General features: G+C 40.2%; 2 protein-coding genes across 7 annotated transcripts in view; one reads left to right on the forward strand and one right to left on the reverse strand.

Moving 5' to 3' along the window:
- LOC116841577 overlaps positions 1–17,706 on the forward strand; it is a 300,634-nt gene extending 282,928 nt beyond the window's left edge. For 2 of the 3 annotated variants that reach the window (XR_004377575.1, XR_004377576.1), the window contains exons 6-8: positions 5,217–5,492; positions 16,415–16,550; positions 16,641–17,706. Coding sequence is in view for 1 of the 3 variants with exons in the window: in XM_032809668.1 (XP_032665559.1) it covers positions 5,217–5,337 (121 nt within the window). In the remaining 2 variants the exon portion in view is untranslated. Of the gene's footprint in view, positions 1–5,216; positions 6,593–16,414; positions 16,551–16,640 lie in introns of those variants that run through there. The other variant, XM_032809668.1, reaches the window with a different exon arrangement.
- LOC116841576 (UPF0489 protein C5orf22 homolog) overlaps positions 1–19,478 on the reverse strand; it is a 503,768-nt gene that overhangs the window by 250,696 nt on the left and 233,594 nt on the right. The window lies entirely within an intron of this gene.

Here is a 19,478-nt window from a genome sequence, read left to right on the forward strand (position 1 = left end):
TGTGATGAACTTGCGTGATAGATATGCGGGTATACAAACTTATTAAATACTTGAAACAAGTAATAACTTGAATGCAGTATGTATTTTTTTGTGTGCAGCGACGTCGTGTAGTCGATAGTGTTAAATATAAATCGATTAAAATCAAATTGAACTAAAATAATCGGTAAATAATCAAAATAAATTAATCAAAATAAATTAATCAAAATTAGTATATATTCATGTATGTAATTACGATTGGTAACTTGGCGTATGATAGGAGAGATATCTTTGAGAGAGAGAGAAAAGCCTGTAAATGTCGATCGTTGGACGTAAGCGCGAATTATTCTAAATTATGGGAAGATAAATGTTTGAGAGTGTCAACGTACGTATTAAATATTTGCCCGAGCTTACGAGCTTACGTGATATATCTACCTTCCATTTTCAATTGGTCCTGAATTATAATTATTTAATATTGATATTAATTAATCTCTTCTCCTATTATCCAATCCTAATCAAATTATATATTTTACGTATTTTGAAGAGGATCTTAGTTCAGAAATGGAAAAATTTGCACGAAGGATCGAATTTTATGGATTAATTGTATGTTTTCTATATTACTTTCAACTTTAATTAGTAAAACTCGTAATAACTCTTGGATAAACAAAAACTATTTTGTATTCATGCTTAGATTTGAAATTTTCCATGGTCTCATTAATTACCGATTATTTTATATATATGTACAGGTTTTACATTTTCTTAATTTATTGCAAGATATAACACATACTTCTGAAATTATCCTAAAATTTCTGTACTAATTATAGAAAACGCGTATTTCGCCAAAAGTCAAGCTCAATCGCTCTCTCCCTGCTTCTTCTGTCCCTCTCTCAGCCCCTTCAGGTCTGACCCAAAATTCGCGAGCTCTTCCAAAAATTCGCCAATACATACTCCTGGATTTTTTCCATAAACTCCGTTATCACGCGGCTATTCGACGAGTCGCATCCTTTCGACTTCCTCCTGCAAATCCTGCTCGAAAGGTCAAATCCCGTCAAAGGGAAAGGTCGCGAGAAGGGAGGGAAGCTCTCCATCTTCCGATAAAGATATTCCATCGGGAGTGAAGGGAAGAAGAGGGGTGATCCGGACCCCCGACGATGACGGCGGCGGCGGCGACGGCGTCGAGTGGACCACCCGGCCCAAACCGGCTGATTAACGAGCCGTGACGTGTCGGTGATACTGCTCGACAAGCGGAAATGGAATTTTCCACGCGTGTATCCCAACGCGCAACGCATTGTCCGCGATATGCACAACGCCGCGGCTTCAGGTAGCTCGCAGCCCACTTCCCGACGTGGTCCCTGGCCATGTGTGCCGGGCCCGTCACGCGCATAATACCGCGAGTTTAGCATTTATATCTCGCGGGCCAGGTACACCACTGTGTGTTCTCGCATAATTAGCGGCGGTTCTTATGCACCGCCGTGACATCGGCGCGGAGAGGAGGAGGAGAGGAGAAGCACACAAAAAAAATGAAACGGTCGGAACTGAACCCCTGACACTGGAGGGAGGCAGGGAGGAAGGAAGGAAGGAAGGAAGGAAAGGAAAGGGACGGGACGCACAATAATTTTTTCCTACTGTTTCTCATCACCGCCTTTTTTAAACGACGAGGCTCCCGAAATTCCCACACATCGTAACCCCTTCGCTGATGCGATTTGCATGCTGGCGAGAATAGTGATGCGTTGCACGCGGACGACGGCGACGGCGACGATGTCGGTTTTCTCACACTGAGAAAAAGGAATGGTAGGATCGACGAAACTATGCCCGGGCAAAGACGAGGCGAATTCGTTCGAGGCGGTTGAACGAACGTTTGGTCGATTGGCTGAAGCAAATTCTATAGTTATATGCAGGATTAATTGAGTTAATATTCCCCTTTTAACTAAATTACGTTTAAAGTTAATGACTTATAATAACATTTACCAGATCAGTTAAAAGTCACATAAACAAAAGCGGGATTAATTAAAAGTTGCACTCAAATTGAATTGAAACTTATTGAAGTCAAAGGTTAATTATGCGAAGCAATATGTATGTTTTTCGCGCAATCAACTTTTTAATCGTAGATTATATGAAATAATAAAAGAAGGTAGTCTTTTGCAAGAAAATACCAACTGTTTGGTTCCCTATAAGAAAAGAATACTGGCGTTATTTCTGATTTGTCGTACTCTACTACATCGTAAGCAAGCCACAATAACTTTAATATTGATGAATTATTTTAACTTATATATATATATATATATATATATATATATATATATGAAAAGAATTTTTAATTTATCTCAAAACAATTAGTTTGAGTTAGAAGTTGACTCATTTGTGAAACTGAATTAGTTATTAACTCCTTAACTTTTTAACTAAACTTTCGATTAATTAACTAATTATTACACAATGTTACACCTGTTTACACATAGTATAAAGCAAATATTATAGTATAGAGCAAATTCCATAGTATGTTGAGAAAAAATACTTGAAAATTTTTGTTCTTGAGATATAAAGTTTATTTTTATAAAATAAAGTTTAGTTTTGTGAAAAAAACCAATTATATAGTCTACACTGAAAAAAAATATTTGAACATTTATCTGAGGTATATAAAGTTAATAGACTTTGCATCACACAAAAATCTTTTCAAGTAACTTTTTCTCAGTGTACAAAGCAAGTCCTATATGGGTGCTGCAGTGAATTATCAATTGAATCAGTCATCATGATTTAATCAACAGTTGCATCAACACATAACGACACGTTGCACAAACGCATGATTTATATCCAGCAAACGATATTTCTCTGAGCGAGGCGGACCGCCGATTTTGCCGGTCTAACCATCTTCTCACAGTGCAGAGGCTCTTCCCGCAGAAAGATGCACCACCGGTCGCGTCGTCTCGAATCGCGGAAGGCCGCGATTTCCGGCCATCTCTCGTTCGATGCATTTCACGATGCATCGCGCGTGATTAGCCGATCCGATAGTGTGGCGCGGCTGTATTGAGGGCGCGTAAAAATACGCTGGATTGCGAGTAATTAGCGGACGCGCTCGTCAACGGAAGCGTAATGGCGATTCATCGAGCCCGGTTATCGTCGGTTGTGAGTACTCCGGCTACGATTGAGCCTCGCATTCAGCAGCCGATCGCGAGAGTACGTAATGTTCCTTACGTAATCATATAAAAATGTCTCGTTTTCTTTTCTCTTTTTTTCTCCGTAAGTACGTTATTACACTAACGAAGAAGAAGGCCGGGAATTATGGTGGAAATTACCCCTTGTAAGCGCATAGCTCCACCTTTCAGCGCAGAAGGAGAAAGAGAAAAAGGGGAGGAGAGAGAGAGAGAAAGAGAAATGGCATATACGCTATCATAGAGCGCGCTCCACTACGTGACCGATTTTATTTCGTCGTTTCGGTGCAGGTTAAGTAAGGTAATATCGAGGTAATGAAGTCACGACATCTGCATGTCGTATCTGCCCGGTTATCTTCTCATCAAATGATTTTTCCGAGACATACCTGCTGCGAATCAGCGGCGGCGGCAGCAAACACGCGAGAACACGACACACAGGTGAATCTCGCTGGATGTAATTGCGAGATATAAACACAGTTATTTTCTCGGCGAAATAAACAGCCATCGATGCGAACAGCGATACCGCGATTAAAAGGGCCGTTCCGCGCGTCGTGCTGCGCAACGCGGATGTCGCGCTCGCCGTTTCTTCCCTTTCTTTTACCCTTTTTCCATTCGCGATGAGAGAAAAAGAGGGAGAGAGAGAAGAAAGAGAGACGGAGAGAAATCAAAGGGGATAATCATCATATATAAAAATCATGAACGAACGTATGAGCACATATGTAATGAAAGCTCATGAATTGTAAACATTCATTATCATAAGTAGAGCGTGATTTTGCAACTGCAAAGCGAGTTTTTTTTCGTTATTCTTATTACCGCTCGGTAATACTCCGATGACGTTATTGCCAGTGAATCGACGTTGCGCCGCCGGCGACTTCGTTCGCCAACGTGTGAGAGGGATATATCAGACTGTCGACGACGGGCAGAGTAATGCATAAATGGCGAAACATGTATTTCTTATTCTAGTTACCTGTTCCGCGACTTTTAATTGAAATAATTATTATTTTCCAGAACGGATTTTAGTTAAATATTTCGTCAGTTTCTCGTTCGTTAGTTGGACTGATTATTCTGTCTCGTTATAATCAGTTTCTGTGTGCCAAGATTAACTTCTTGATGTAACAAGAAACTTTTTTAACAAAAATAAACCGCTTTCAAGCACCTCGAAAACCCTAAAAAGTACGAAATAAATTCGACTCAATAATCCTATATATCAATAATCCTACTTTAATATTAAAACCTGGCTCGATAATCATATATCTTTTCCCCGTTATTCATTTCTCTCTATACAAGATATTCCTGCCAGTTATAAAATTAGTTACCTATCTAGTTCGTCTCTTTCACGCTGATTTAGAAAGAATATCGTTAGAACATTAGAATATGACTGTAGAAATATCGAGTCAAAATTATTTCATACCTTTTAGAGCCTTGGGAGTTTTTAAAGGCGGTTCGAGGTTTTTTGATTTTGTTAGAAAGTTTTTCTAACTACTTAGAGACAAACTAAAAGTTCTTGTCTGAACTTTCCAGTTGAATTCTCGAAAAATGGAGACTTGTCCAAGTCGAAATTTTGATCTTACTTTCAGCCTTATTATTTCATTCAACATCTATTTTGATATTCTGAAACTTATAATGCAATCTGTTTTAACGCTAAAGAAAGAAAAAAGGGAAATTTCGGAATCAATGAATCAAAGTAAGAGTAAATTATATCATTATAATTAAACCTACTTTGCTAACTTAGCTTTTATAGCGTTGGAGAATTCAAGGTTTAATATAGAATCAAAATTTCAACTCAAGTGGAGAATCTTTGAATTATTAAATTTTCAGGTCATCTGAACAAACTCGGGAAATGATACCAATCTAAGATAACATACTGAATAAGTTACAAAAAGCTTCATCTCAATCTCGAGTTATGAAGGAACATACAAGCAAACAAAAATACATGCAGAGCAATCTAAGAACTTTCTTTCCTTTCCTTTAAAAGATTGCACCCCAGACAGTAATTTCATGTTTTTACGATCGGTATAATTATAACTCATCTAAGATAGTCTAATGAATCACGTTTAATCGAACATTCGTGCAAACGTTATTTTATTTTTGCAGGATGCTTTACGAACGGATGAAGAAAGAGGAAGAAGAAGGTGATTCCCAAGGATTTCGATATTCTATGAAAGAGCGAGAAGGGAAACATCGCGGCTCCTCGGGAACGCGCGAGTCGGAATAAAAAAAAAAGAAATTCCAAGTTGGCTTCTCCCCGACCGAACGGATTACGAAAAATCTGGGGTGAAGCGGCGTTCTTAAGGGCCACTCGAGAGGAGTCCTTGCCGGTGGCATACCTTCCTTTCACATGCTAACTCTTCTCAATAGTCCGGCGCGGAGGTACGAAAGAACCACTTTTCAGATTTAAATCAAGACCGCGCGTACGTATCCCGCCGCGATCTACCCGATTTGCATCACAGTGCGAACCGGCGAGACGTACATGCGTGTGCGTGGACGTACACTTTCAAATGTATAATAAGCTACGCACCCGTTGTCAAGCAAACGAACCTGCCCGCAAACTCGAGAAGTTATCGGCGGTGCACTGTCGAATGGAGCGCGAAAAGGGACCGCGTGTGAACAAAATAATCCGTGCAGCAACGCGCTGCACGGCCGCGAGTGTCTCTGATATTTATCTGGTATTTTAAAGTGGGTTTTTCCCCGTCCCTCTCTTTTTTCATATCATCAAGTAATGAACGAGACTGCATGCAAATACTGTTCGAACTATTTTCTTCTCTACTTAGCCCATTAAGATACACTTTAGACGACCCACATATTGAGAAAAACATATCCAAGAAATACAAAATACTTATTTCGTACTATATAAATAATACTCGTTTAAATCTAGATTAATTTATTTGAGTAGAAAGCAATACAATTGTTTTCATGAAAAGCTAAAGTTTTAAGGAAATGTATATTATAACATATAATTGCAATATAAATATATACAGGGTGTCCTCCTTAGTTATTAACCAAAGAACATGAATATGTTATCGCGAACGATTATCCGCCAATTTTCTTTAATCAATAATTAAAAATTTACAAAGTTATTAGGGAAATGATAGAGGACTTTTTTGGTCAATTTGATCTAATATACAAGCACATGTCACCACTACATTTATCATATCTCGCGTTATCATTCATAAATCTTTTTTAATTAATATCTCGATAATTATTGCGAATATCACAAAACGATATGGGATTTTTATGTTCATCTCACTCCATGGTATAACTCCACGAAAGCTTTGCAAGTTGTTCTGATACACGCTGTATATATTCGAAAAACGTTCTATATTAATATAAATAAATTATCAGTAACCATCGAATAAAACTATCTTCTATTTCTTAGATATTTTTCTCTTCAACATATAATTATATAGTTATATAAATTTATACGACGATATATATGTATGTACATAACTATATAAAATATTTGTCTTAAATTGTACACAATTTATAACTCACAGAATTCGAAGTAGTGCTTTATTCGTGAGAATAAAAAAGTATTTAAAAAGTCAAAATTAGTATTTACCAATGTATGGTAATACGTAATATTACCATATTACATATACACGCGCATTATACTAATGTCTATCATTTCCGGTTTGAGCATTTTTGAAGTCGAACTGATCGCACCTAAATATTCATTCACAAGTGGCGATCAAATGTACGCGAAATTATTTTTGCATCTATTATTTCAAGTTATCACGAATTTAATGGCCGTTTTAATTATGGATGAAGCACAAATATCCGAATGCATTGAATCCTAAACTGGAAGCGGAAGGGATCAATGACGTTTAAAGCGTACGTATGCTCGATTGCAAAATGGTTCAGACATATTGAAGTCGAGAGTTTGCCAGACTGTCCAACATTCAAAGTCGTTATCGACAAGCTTACGCAGCAATAATATAATTAATAAAAATAAAATATTGCAATAACAATTATTAATAATAATAATAGCAATTAGTAATTTAATTATTGCGCGAGCTTTGAACTTTGATCGTTTGATCAGACCCCAACTTTACTTTGTCGAAACCGTTTTGCAATTAGCTGTGCAAATCTCGAAATATCTTGTGGCAGCGTGTACTGCGAGAAAAAAAAGATAGTTGATCTAACTAATATTATTTTTGGCTCCAATCATACTTTTTGATTGTTTTAACACGGGAATGGTAGTAATATGTAAGTAATAGCATATAAAATTATTATCACCGGTATTACGGTAGAATTTAATAAGGAAAATGGCTTCCTCGACCACAATATATAGTAATGTGATCCCCCACGTGATTATAACTATAAATACTAAGCATTCTTTTTTCAGTGCACGAAATTACAGAATAAAAAAAAGGACGACATAATAAAATTGCATTGCACTTTTAATTCGCGAGAGTCACAGACCGTCCCAGGCGAGACAGACGCGTCTCGCAATTACACGACGGCATAATGTGGCGGGAATAATCGCGATGCAACGCGTAAAGTCGATACGACGTCAATGTAGAAGCCCCACTCACAATTTGCCCGCGATTATGTCGTTCAAGTCGTAATATTTTCTTCCTGACGAGCGATTTAATTACACAAGCCGAGTTGCAACATAATCATTTTTACTCGCGTGCGACAAACGTATTAAGTTCCACGGGCGCGCGAACGCAGGTAACGAGCGCCGTCGCACCTGCCGGCCGCAATAATTCGTCCTTACATTCGGCTCCCCGTAGTCCGGCTGATATCGAATTAAAGAAATTCATTAACTAACTGCCCTGCGCGCGCGCGCACACACACACGCGCGCGCGCGACAAAGAAGATTACCGTTACCCGCGTCGCGTCGTAAAAAACTACGAAATTACGGCTCGCGCGGCTCGGAGTATAGCGCGGCCCTCTCCATAAATAACGCTCATTTTCGTTCATGATTACCGAGCACTCGGTAGCAAGCGAGCGAAGTTTCGCGAGGCAAGCCGACTTCTCGGACACGCGAAAACAGCTCTCTTAATACTTCCGAATGATATTGCACAACTGCTTATCTCGTTCATCATCCGCGCGCGCTTGGTCAGCTGCGAGATGAGAGCGAACGAGGTGTCTAATATAATTACGACTTCTGCCGCTTTTTTCCCCCCCGACGAAGGCGCGCTCTCTTTAAGATATCGTCCAAGTGTAGCTCGAGGTGTAGCGGTGAGAGCAACATATTTTTCTGTTCTTTTTTCTTTCTTCCCTTACGATATGTTACGATACGTTGCGCGATGCAATCGCGCTCTGTCGATTGGGTGTGCGTGTGTTCGTGTGTGTGCGCTCTCCACACACCACACCTTTCCACTCGCAATCGTGCATAAATCGCGATGTTACCGGCCTGCCGAATTGTTGCAATTAACCGATTTAACGCGCACAACGAGGGAGAATCGAGATCTCCGTGCCGAAAAATTCACTGAGCGATCCCGGAAAGACGAATCGTCGGGCAAATTCAAAAATTTCCTAACTCGCGAAATTGCAACTTTACAGGAGATCTTTCAGACGACGCGAAATTTCGAGACAAGTCAGACGAAATAAGTGTCTCAGCTTCGTCGAAAATTGGAATCAGATGATTTTCTACTAAATTTTCGACAGTGAAATGTGAAGTTTCAGATCGCACTGCTCTCTGAAAAAGTGAATGGAAATGTCATTAATGATGTCTGTCTCGAGGTCGCCTGGGACGATCTGTGACTCTCGCGACCGAATTAAAAGTGCAGTGCAATTCTATTATGACGTTTTTTTTAATTCTGTAATTTCATGTACTGAGAAAAGAATGTTTGGTATTTATAGTTATAATTACATATGGAGGAATCATTACTATATATATTAAATCAAAAAAACCATTTATTAAATTCTACCGTAATGTTATGTTATGGTATAATTTCTAAAAGTCTAAATATCCATATTTAAAAACCAAAACAGCGAGAAAGAGAGATAGAAAGAGAGAGAGAGAGAGAGAGAGAGAGAGAGAGAGAGAGAAATAGCAAGAATATCCATTGGTACTTTTATCTTACTCGCCTATTGATCGAGTCGACACACGAGAACGTTAAACCGGACGGCACGGTGACACCCGGACTTCTTCCTTATCGTGTTTCTTTTTTTTCTCATCATCCTCCGCGCATCGGAATTATCGTATCACACGACGAGGAAGCGAATTACGAACACAACGACGACACTCGCGCGCGAGCGGCATCGATCAAGCGACCAGATAGCCGCTCTCTCGCGGTATCATCATCCGCGTAGACGTCGCACCGCCCGCGGCCATTATCCCGAGAACGTCCGGTGATACCGTCGGGACGTTCCCGGATCGGTTCTCTCCGTTACGCACGACATTTGTGCGATCGCACACGCGGCGGCTGCGCGCGCGCGCGCCTTCATCAATCGTCGAGCACCGTAATTACGATATCTCGACACGCGGTTGGGTTGACAATGTGGCCCCTCACTTTACCTCCGGATAAGGCCCGCAATGACGTATCAACGTTTAACGCATTTTTCTCGCGGCGAACGAGGCAGATGGAGGAAGGCAGGGCGAACGATGGCGGCAAGGGGAGATACGGGAGCGCCGAAGACGACGTGGAGGTGGAGGTGGAGGAGGAGGAAGAGTAGGAAGAGAAGGACGGCGAGGAGGGAAAGAAGCGACGTCGTGAGGAGTGCCGGACTAAATTACCCGGACGTGCTCGCGCAGATAAGGCTCCCTGTGTACGCGCATAATGCGGTACGTAATGTGCAGTCCACAGGCAACCACCGCCCGCCACCTCCTTCTCTCTTCCTCCTCCTTCATCGTCGTCGTTGTCGTCGTCGTCGCCACCGTTGCTGTTGCCGCCGTCGCCAACGCCGCCGCCGTCGCGCCCGGAGGAAGAAGAGGCAGAGGAGGATGAGGTGGAGGATGAGGAGGTTGGGGAGCCTATGTATCCACGTATGCAGTCTGTGTGCTCAGAGGCTGGGCACATATTGACCGATACGTACCGCCGGTAGCAAGATAAACAGTTCTCCTCTCTCTCGCACACACACACACACACACTCTCTCTCTCTCTCTCTCGGCCTTTCTTCCGCTGCCCCTTCGTCCCTTCGTCTTCTCACTTCCTCTCGCGGCTCGCTTCTCTTCCGTTCCTCGCCCCCCTCTCGTGTTCTCTCTCCCTCAGTAACTGTCTGTCTTCCTCGCCCTCTATGCTTCTCTCTGTTTAGCCTCTCCACCCCTCTCGAGCCCCTAACCCTCTCTTGAGCCCGCGCGCACAAAATTTACGGTGGCACACGTCAGCCGTAGGACGCGCGTTTGTAAAATTTCGTCATAAAGAACGCAGTCCGCGATGCGATAGTCTAGTCAAACCGTGATGCTAATCGCCGCGACGTGAGAAGAAAAGAGGGGGATGCAAGTGTACTGGGAAAGAAAAGCCGACTTATCTTTCTATCACAAAATTGTGTCTGTCTACGTTGGCAAGTTGGATAACGTCGCGTATGAGAACTCCTGTTTCGTCGCTTCGTCGCCGCGATACGTCGCACACGGCATAAATCATTTTTTCTAAAGCTTCCCCGTTACTTCGTCTCATAATCGCACACTCCAAGGGAAAGACCGGGTCACAAGTTGACTCAAGCGTCACGTCGGCCACGTGTTTCGTTTATGTATTTATTTTTGCGAAAGACAACCGGAGAAGGAATCACGAAATGTCTAGAAAAAGAAACATTTCTCGTATAGCCATCTTAAACTATTCTCCTTAATACACAGGAAACGTTTCCTTCATGCAAAGAAAAATTCGTTTGGACGATCTAATTTCTGGTGAAATACGATTCGGAAAGTCCAGTCGAAATTATCAAAATTTTCTGTTCAAATTGAGTAGAAACCTTGACAATTTAGGTTGAATTCTGAAATAATTTCAACCGGGACTTCTGAATCGTTCGCGTTTCACCAAAAATTGACTCGTCCAACCAAACTTCTATGTTCGTATAAATAAAAAATATACTATATTTCTGGATGATATATAATATAATGAAGGAAAATTAAATGTTAGTTTCGTGATATTTTCCTATTATAACTCACTCGTGTTCCAATTGCCAGGATTCAAGAAAGAAGTAAGTCCCGCTCGATATTTCGCGATAGAACTCGCGGTGCTACATTCTGCCTGTAAGACTTACTCGAAGATTCGGATCATTATTTATAGTTGTACATGCACACACATCAGTGAGTCTCCAAATTTTACATACACGAGGCATACACACATATCTGTATGCAATTAACTCCTGAATCCTTTGACCGATCTGGACCAAATTTTGCAACAGTTACTGTCTAGGATCCTACGGGAAAGACTACAACCATCCCCTTGATTTCATCCCCTTGACCCTTTGCGATAATTTAAGTTTAGGTGTTCCAGATACACAAGAAGCCTGAACAACATCGGATGGCTGAAGTCAGTACACCACAAAACGAGTAAGAATCTGTCGCAAATCGCAAATTGTTGAAAGCGGGCTCGTGAGGAGCCTCGTCCTGCCTATTAAACATAAACGATCGCGTCCCAGCATGAACAAAATATTCCCCGTAAAGCGACGGCGTGATGTAGCAGGCAAGACAAGCTCGGACTGCCGCGGGTGCGGAAACAAAATCACGCGACTGCTGTCGGACAGGCCGCGAAATAATAAAGTTTATCGTGTCCTTGGTGACTTTAATCGTCCGCCCGAGGTGACCACCGCGACCGAGAGATCCCTGTAATCCTCGCAAAAACTGGACTATGCCTCTTGCCTCCCGTTCCTAAGCTTTCTCCTTCTTTCTCTCCCTCTCTCTCTCTCTCGCACTCTATCTCCCGGGAGGGCCGCATTTTTCGGCCGCGCGCCGTCGGTGGCGACTCACGTGCAGGTCGCTGTATATCGAAGATCGATCGTTGGCGGAAGCACCCTCAGGGCCGCGAAGTACTTCAGTATCCGCTTAAGTGCCGGGCTGCCACCGCCGACGCCCCGCGGCCACACCGGATGATCTTATTCGCGTGTCATGTGAATTTATATCGTAGCTCGCGCGCATTCAAGCTGAAGGCGCGCGGCGTAATTTCCGCAGATTGAGATCGGTAAGCGCTCGTTTGTGTTACAAGCGACTGGCCGTGGACCGATTTCGCGATTAGCGCCCGATTCGATTGCTTTAATAAGTGAGAAATAACGTTCGTTAGCGGCACGCGTCGCGGTATCATCAATCGCGTCTACGAGGTATAATTACGCGCGATTGTAGAGCGCGGCGTGATGTTTACTACGCGCGACCGCGGTCTAGGCGAATTTCGTCTCGCCGCGTCACTTCGTGCGACTTCACGCTGCTTCTGTTATCGCGTGAACTCGACGGACGAAATTGAGAGCGCGAAATGAAGATCACAGACTGCTGTGCACCATTTGCAATTGGCGATAGAACTCCTGGGATCCTGCTTGCGATTTTGAGAGTGCCGCGTGTGTAACATAGAAAATGTTTGTACGCGGAGAGGATGTGTCATAGTTTCTTCTCATATAAATTCTCTACAATTTTTTTATGTTTTTAATAGCGCATATATAAATAGACTCATTAAAGTGCATGTTGCCAAGGACTACAGTGAATTTTGCTGGGAATATAGCCCATTTTTAATAGCTCATTTCAACTTCATTATAAGCAACACATACGAGACATAAGGATAGTCAATTACGATAGAATGTCGATCTATCTATCAGTTACAAAGTTTTGTGGTAATTTTTGCTATAAAATTCTTGTCGTGCAAATTTTTAGGGACCACACGTGCATGCATTCAACTAAAGTGACCAGACGTCCCGAATTTTTCATCCTTTGTCCAGAATTTTTTTGAGTGCTATTCGGAACACCGATTTGTCATTATTTTCAATGATTGTCAAATAATTTTCGGATCTTTTTACTCCCCTTCCTCCCCCCGCTTCACACATTTATGAAGTGTCCTGAATTTAGAGCTGGGAAATCTGGTCACTTTAATTCAACTATAAACGCAATTAGAACTCTCCAAATGTTTTCTTACAAAGAAAAATTCTGTTCCGAACTATAATTATAATAATAATTGTATTGCGTTATAATTAATTATTATACATATTATAATATATTAAATTGTAATTAAATTATATTATAATATAAATAATATAAATAATTTTATCATATTATAGTCATAGATTATGTACAAGAAATCAGACAACTTACATTTCAAGTTTAGTTTGTTGGACGTTAATTAATTAAAATTTTCTTTAACTAAAACAATCGACAATTCAATAATTAAAATTAATCAATATCGCCATATATAAAATCGCAAATAATTAATTAGTTATTAATTAAACTTTGATGTGATTAATTATACGTTGATTAATAATTAATTTCACCAATCGATTAAATTATTCGTAATTGTATACATTTGATTAATTAAAAAAAAATTTTAACTAAAAAATGAGCAAATCGGTAATAAAAATTAATTAAACATTATATATATATATATATATATATATATATATATATCGCGAATAATTTAATCGACTGATGAAATTAATTATTAATCACTGTACAATTTAGTCATATCAAATTTAGTTTTAACTCCTTAAATAACATAAAAAGTGCTGTAGTAAAATATTGAATTCCTCTTGTAATTTAATTATTATATCTTTTTTTAACTCATGGCAAATATAAATAAAAATTACATACATTTTGAATTCTGTTTTTTTAAATTCTTCAAAGAATGATAAAAAAAGAGAAAAGAAATCTAAATATGCTTAGTTAAATAAAAAAATCGCACTGCCATTTTAAATTACCATTGAAGAGGTTAATAATTAATTTCTTCAATCATTTATATTATTTGTGATTTTATATATGACAATTGAGTTTTGGTTCACCGATTATTGTAGCCGAAAAGTAAGTTTACTCAATTAATGCCCAACGCTATTCAAGTTACGACAACTTGTGCCAATAAACATTCGCAACAATTTTTATGGCGAATTAGGAAGCGCAGGAGAAAACAGCAGAATTGCGGCGAATCGTGTTGTATTCGCATCCGATTCAATCAGGACAGCGCGATTCGTCGCGCATCAGCCGACTGACCTTTTCATACGTGTTCATCATCGGGTTTCACGACAGTGGCGCAAAGGACTAGTCGCTTTTTCATCAGAACACGGGGCCAGAGGAACGTCGACGGACAGAGGAAACGAGGGAGTAGAGGACACAAGAGGCGGCGAATGGGAGGACGAGGTTCGGGACTGCAAATTACATTGTGAAGTGCCATTAACGGCGATGTAATGGCTACAATAGGCGAGCCTACGGCGGCGTTTACACACGCTTTATTCGCTCGCTGGGGCTCGTACACGCGCGATCACGCTGTCTGCGTCGCGCGGTTGTCTCCTCCGTGTAATAAAACCCGTGAAAAGGATACAGGCGTGCGCGCGCGAGCGCGTACATCCGACGGACGCCAAATGTTGCCGAGGGGATTAAAGACAAAAAGGAAAAGAGAGAGTAAGAGAAGAAGGGGAAGACAGAAAGAGAAAGAGGGAGGGGAGGAGGAGGGGGGGAGGAGAGTAAGAAAAAGAAAGAGAACCGCGAAACGAGCCCGCGCGTCGCTGCTGTTCAACAACGGTAACCGGCTATTACTTCGTCTATGTGCGCGCGCGCGGGCGCGCTATTGTAATTAAACGAAGGGAGGAGACACGCTCGGACGGAGACGGAGCGTATTGTAATTAAATAAAGGTGCTTCGCCGCCACTGCCGCCGTTTTGTTGGAGCCCATACTACCACGAAAAAACGAACCAGCATTAAAGACTCTTCCCGGCTAAAGACGGTCTTTCTCTCTCTCTCTGTCTCTCTCTCTCTCTCTCTCTCTCTCTCTCTCTCTCTCTCTCTCTTTCTCTCTCTGTCTGTCTCTCCGTTTCTGTCTCTGTTCCGGCCTTGGCATTCGCCCGAGCCGAGATACGTCGCGGTAGCGTGAAAAGAGAGCCTCCCCACAATGTAACGGCAAGGTGTCACATCTCTATTAACGCGGTATCTCCTCCGCCTCTTCCTCCTCCTCCTTCTCCTCCTTCTCCACCTCCTCCGCCCGCTTACTTGCACTTTTACCACGATGACCTTTGTGCTTTGTGATTCACGACGCGCGCGCGAGCGCACGCATCTGGCCGATGATTGTTTCGTCGACCGATCGATGACTAAATGAGACGGCGGGTGAAAGGCCGGGAGAAGGTGGGACAACGCGTCGTATTCACGTCCGCGATCTTTCGTCGCGAACGTTCGCAGGCCGCTCGCGATTGGCGTGGTGAAATTGCACGATCGAATATGTGCTTTCGAATATTATGTTACGATGATTGTTTTTATTTTAACTAGAGGAGGGTCACTCTCGTTATATCTTTATAGGCCAACTTTTCAATACATTGAAATAAAAAGTGGTTGATCCAACTTACAGCTATTTTTTAAATTGTATTTATATCTATAAAATTATATAGTTATTTTTATTATAATTATAACCATATTTCTCGGTTGTCCTAACACAAAAGTGATTATAGTAACAAACATATAAGACTGTCACAAACATTATAGTAGAGTTTAATAAAAAATGGTTTTCTCGATCATTGTATTATAATCATATATTTATTGTAATTATACAATTAAATTATATAATTATATTATATTATGACTATTATATATATATTACGGACAAAAAATCAAACATCTTACATTTCAAGTCCAATATTAGACAATTAATTGATTAAAATTTTTATTGATTAAAATAATCGGTTTCTTAAATCTACGTTTAAAACCATTATTAAAGAATCGATTCTAAAAAAGGTTCCGCGTAACCTCAACTCATAGCTGATCTTTCTTTTTTAAAACAATTTCTGGAAACTTAAAAGATTAAATATCTTTTATTTCCAAAAATGTTCAGCATCTTGCCGCTGTAATATTATTCCTAGCGTTTGCAGAAGAATCTTGTTTCATTTCTCAAAAATATTTATAATATTTATAAACGACAGTATCTGATGTACTGTAAAATGTATTCTACAAAAGTAAAGTCAATCATCACGAAAACTTCGTCACGAAATAGTGACTATTTCAATAGTCTTTCAAGTCCCATTTACTATTAATAATCCGCTCCATTCGAGATAGAATTCTATTTGTAAAAGAACATTCGATATACCAAAGTTAAATTTGTAGATGATGTATGCACATATATATTTCTTGATCTTCAAGTTTCTCCCACATTTTACAGACAATAAAATTATAAACAGAAATCCGTCTAACCTCGAATAACATCGTGAACATTACGAATATTTGTTTAAATACAGAACATACGTGCAACAATGGAGTAAACGGATGGAAAAGAAGATTCCTGCCAGGATAACTCTCCGGCGATCAATGTTCGCGGGATTTTCAACAGGACGAATCGGGAGAGTGACAAGGCACATTTTGCGAGAAATACACGTAAGTTAAGCTTCGTCGTGTTATTTTCGTCTCTCGCGATATTCCTTGACCATCAACCGCGCAACCTCTCTCTCCTTTTGTTTCTCGAAGGGAACCCCGAGCCATGCTCTACCAGGACGAGGACGCCAGGACGCAGGACGAACGCGGGTATAAAATTTCGCCATAGAGGGAACCACCTACTAAGCGGCATGCGACGAAGTCAGCGCCAAATAACAAGGAAGGGAAGCGGTGAAAGCTCGATTCCTGGTCCTCCTCGACCTCCGACGATAAAGCAGTTGTTGTCCTAATCGAACAGAGTTCTTGTGATGCAATGTAAAAAACAAAGTATCTAATTCTCACGTCACTTCTCTCGAGGCGTTTGTAATATCATTTTCAACGTGTCGAATCGACTACGTCGATTTTTCATCGATCGCTCGAGAGCTCAACTGAAGATAGTACGTTCAACAATGCGAGCAACGATAAATAATAAAAATCCAACAGCTGGTACGTACATCTATAATTTGCAATTCATCTAATTTTATTATATACAGTTGGTAACTTATCAAATATTATAATCTTCCTATTAATTTAAATAACTCTCAACGGAACACATTTATATTCTTAGCACGTCAAAAAAGCAGACAATTTCGTTCACCTAATTTGTCATTGTTTCTTGTTTCTCTCAATCTCACGACTCAATTTCTCGAGCAAATTCTTTTTGGATGTTTTCTATATTGCAGAAAATTTTGTGTCAATTTCACATATCCCAATTGTCCACGCTAATTTTAGCATTAATTTAACACAAGACAGATACGAATAACACAACTTATCTGTGTATACTTTACACATAAAATGTCACCAAGAATTCGTGCATTTACACATAAATTGTTATTTCGACCCTTAGAAATAATAAATACGAAATCAACGCAAAATAATCGAAATAACACAACGACGATATGTTAAATCAATATATATATTGATTATGTATAGTAACATTCATACAAATTATATAACATACCACGAAGATGTTAAAACTTTGACACAAGAATTTCCACACGGATCAATTTCAAGACAAATATTTCCCGCGTATGTATGAAAATATTGATAAATATTGAAATATTGAAAATATTGATAAATATTGAACAATATAATGATGATAAATGTTTTTTTTTTTTAATGGGAGACATTTTACAAAACTTGTTTATTTCCGAATCATGAATTTTTAAACATTTTTAAATGCGACTCATTAAAAGATGCAATATATAAAAATGTATAATTGCACGTTTAATTAATCATAATTCTTTATTGACAACATTTTTCTCTTAAAACAAGACTGTCTTTTTTATTACCCTTTTTTTATTAAAATATTAATGACAATCAATATTAAGTGTAGTAAACTTTGGTAATCTTCTGTGAAACATATAAAAAATATATATGAAAAAATCATAAAAAGAAATAATGCAACTTAAGATTTTAAGACTGTTATAATAGCATAATTCCATTACGCCTCTAAATATATAAGTTTGGATTAGATATTATCAAGTATCATAATTTGTCGCGCGATATTTGTACAAATACTTAACTAAAATGACGAGTGACTTTGAATTGCAGGCGCGATTTTGCGATAAAAATCCAATTGCGCTAATTGTGTAAATCGGCGAACGCAAAATCGAAGACACGATGTCCGCATGTCAATGTTATTGACTCTCGATATCATTATAACTGCTTCCGATACATTTGCGCGTCTATGATTAAAATCCAATTAACAGCTGAAGCTTTATGACGTCGAATTAAGCGCGATGTAACGCCGGCGATTGGCCGCGCGAGCCGAATTGACCGCCGCAAACGGCCGGTGAAACCGCGATCGTTCTTGCAGCGTATAAACCGTTTTATATCGGATAGAAAACGTATAAGATGAAGAACGCGGCGGTGTGGCGGCGATACGACGCGCGCTTTCGGCGAGCGCATTCTCGGTGAGCTCGCGAGCGTAAAGAGGCCGAGGGGAAGCGCGTAATTAGGGCCCGCCGTGGTAAAACTGACAAGTACACGTCAATTAGCGCAACGGTAACCAGCCGGAGTCCCGTCCCCGTTCCCCGTCGCCACCGCTCCGCCACCGTCGCGAAGGGGACAATTTCGAGAAAAACGACGCCTGCCCGACACGCCACTTTACTCTCCTCTTTTCCACGTACAAGTCGCCGCGCGCGTCCTCGCAATAGGTTACTGACGATTTAACACGAAACTGATGCCCGCGAGAACGAGACGGCCGCCCCGGACAAGCAGAAGGAAATGCAAGACAGTTTTCTTGCGAAACGCACCGCCAGCTTGACGGACGTCCACAGACCGCCGTTCCAGAGGCGCGTCTCGGAAAGGGCCTCTCTTCTACTCCGGCCTAGGGTCTTAATTGCCGCCTCCGGCGATTTTGGCACACACTGACTGCTAACTACAAGTTCTGCTGGCTAGGCTCGGAGAAAATCACTTTCCGTCCCGTGTCTCAACTACGAGATAATTCGCAAAACTTCTCTTTTGTGAAGTTTGATGAATAATACACGGAAGGGATGTTCTCTCTTCATGTAAATTCTTTCTATAGTCACATACAAAAATGACCTAACCTGTAAAATTTTCATTTTTCAGATTTTGCTTTAATTCTATGAGCGCCTAAAATCAATTAAAAACAGTTTCTATTTCCTACTAGTCGTGCCATTTTTTACCAAATGTGTCTTTTTTACCCATTTTTTAAAGAGTTAAGCTTGCCAACAAGTACTCTTAAACAAAAAGAAGTCGTTTGGTTACTTGAACGATTAAACCTCAGTGTTATATTTTAAAAAATAATAATTTATTTAATAACTTAATATACTTTTAAAATAAATAATGTATCGAATTTGCATCTTAATTTTTCTCGAAACTTACTTCATATACATGCGAGTTGGACCATTCTTGCATAACTACGGC

This window comes from Odontomachus brunneus, unplaced genomic scaffold (assembly GCF_010583005.1).
Source record: "Odontomachus brunneus isolate Ranch 3 - 2012 unplaced genomic scaffold, Obru_v1 Obru_scaffold_016, whole genome shotgun sequence".
In the NCBI taxonomy this organism is placed as follows: domain Eukaryota; kingdom Metazoa; phylum Arthropoda; class Insecta; order Hymenoptera; family Formicidae; genus Odontomachus; species Odontomachus brunneus.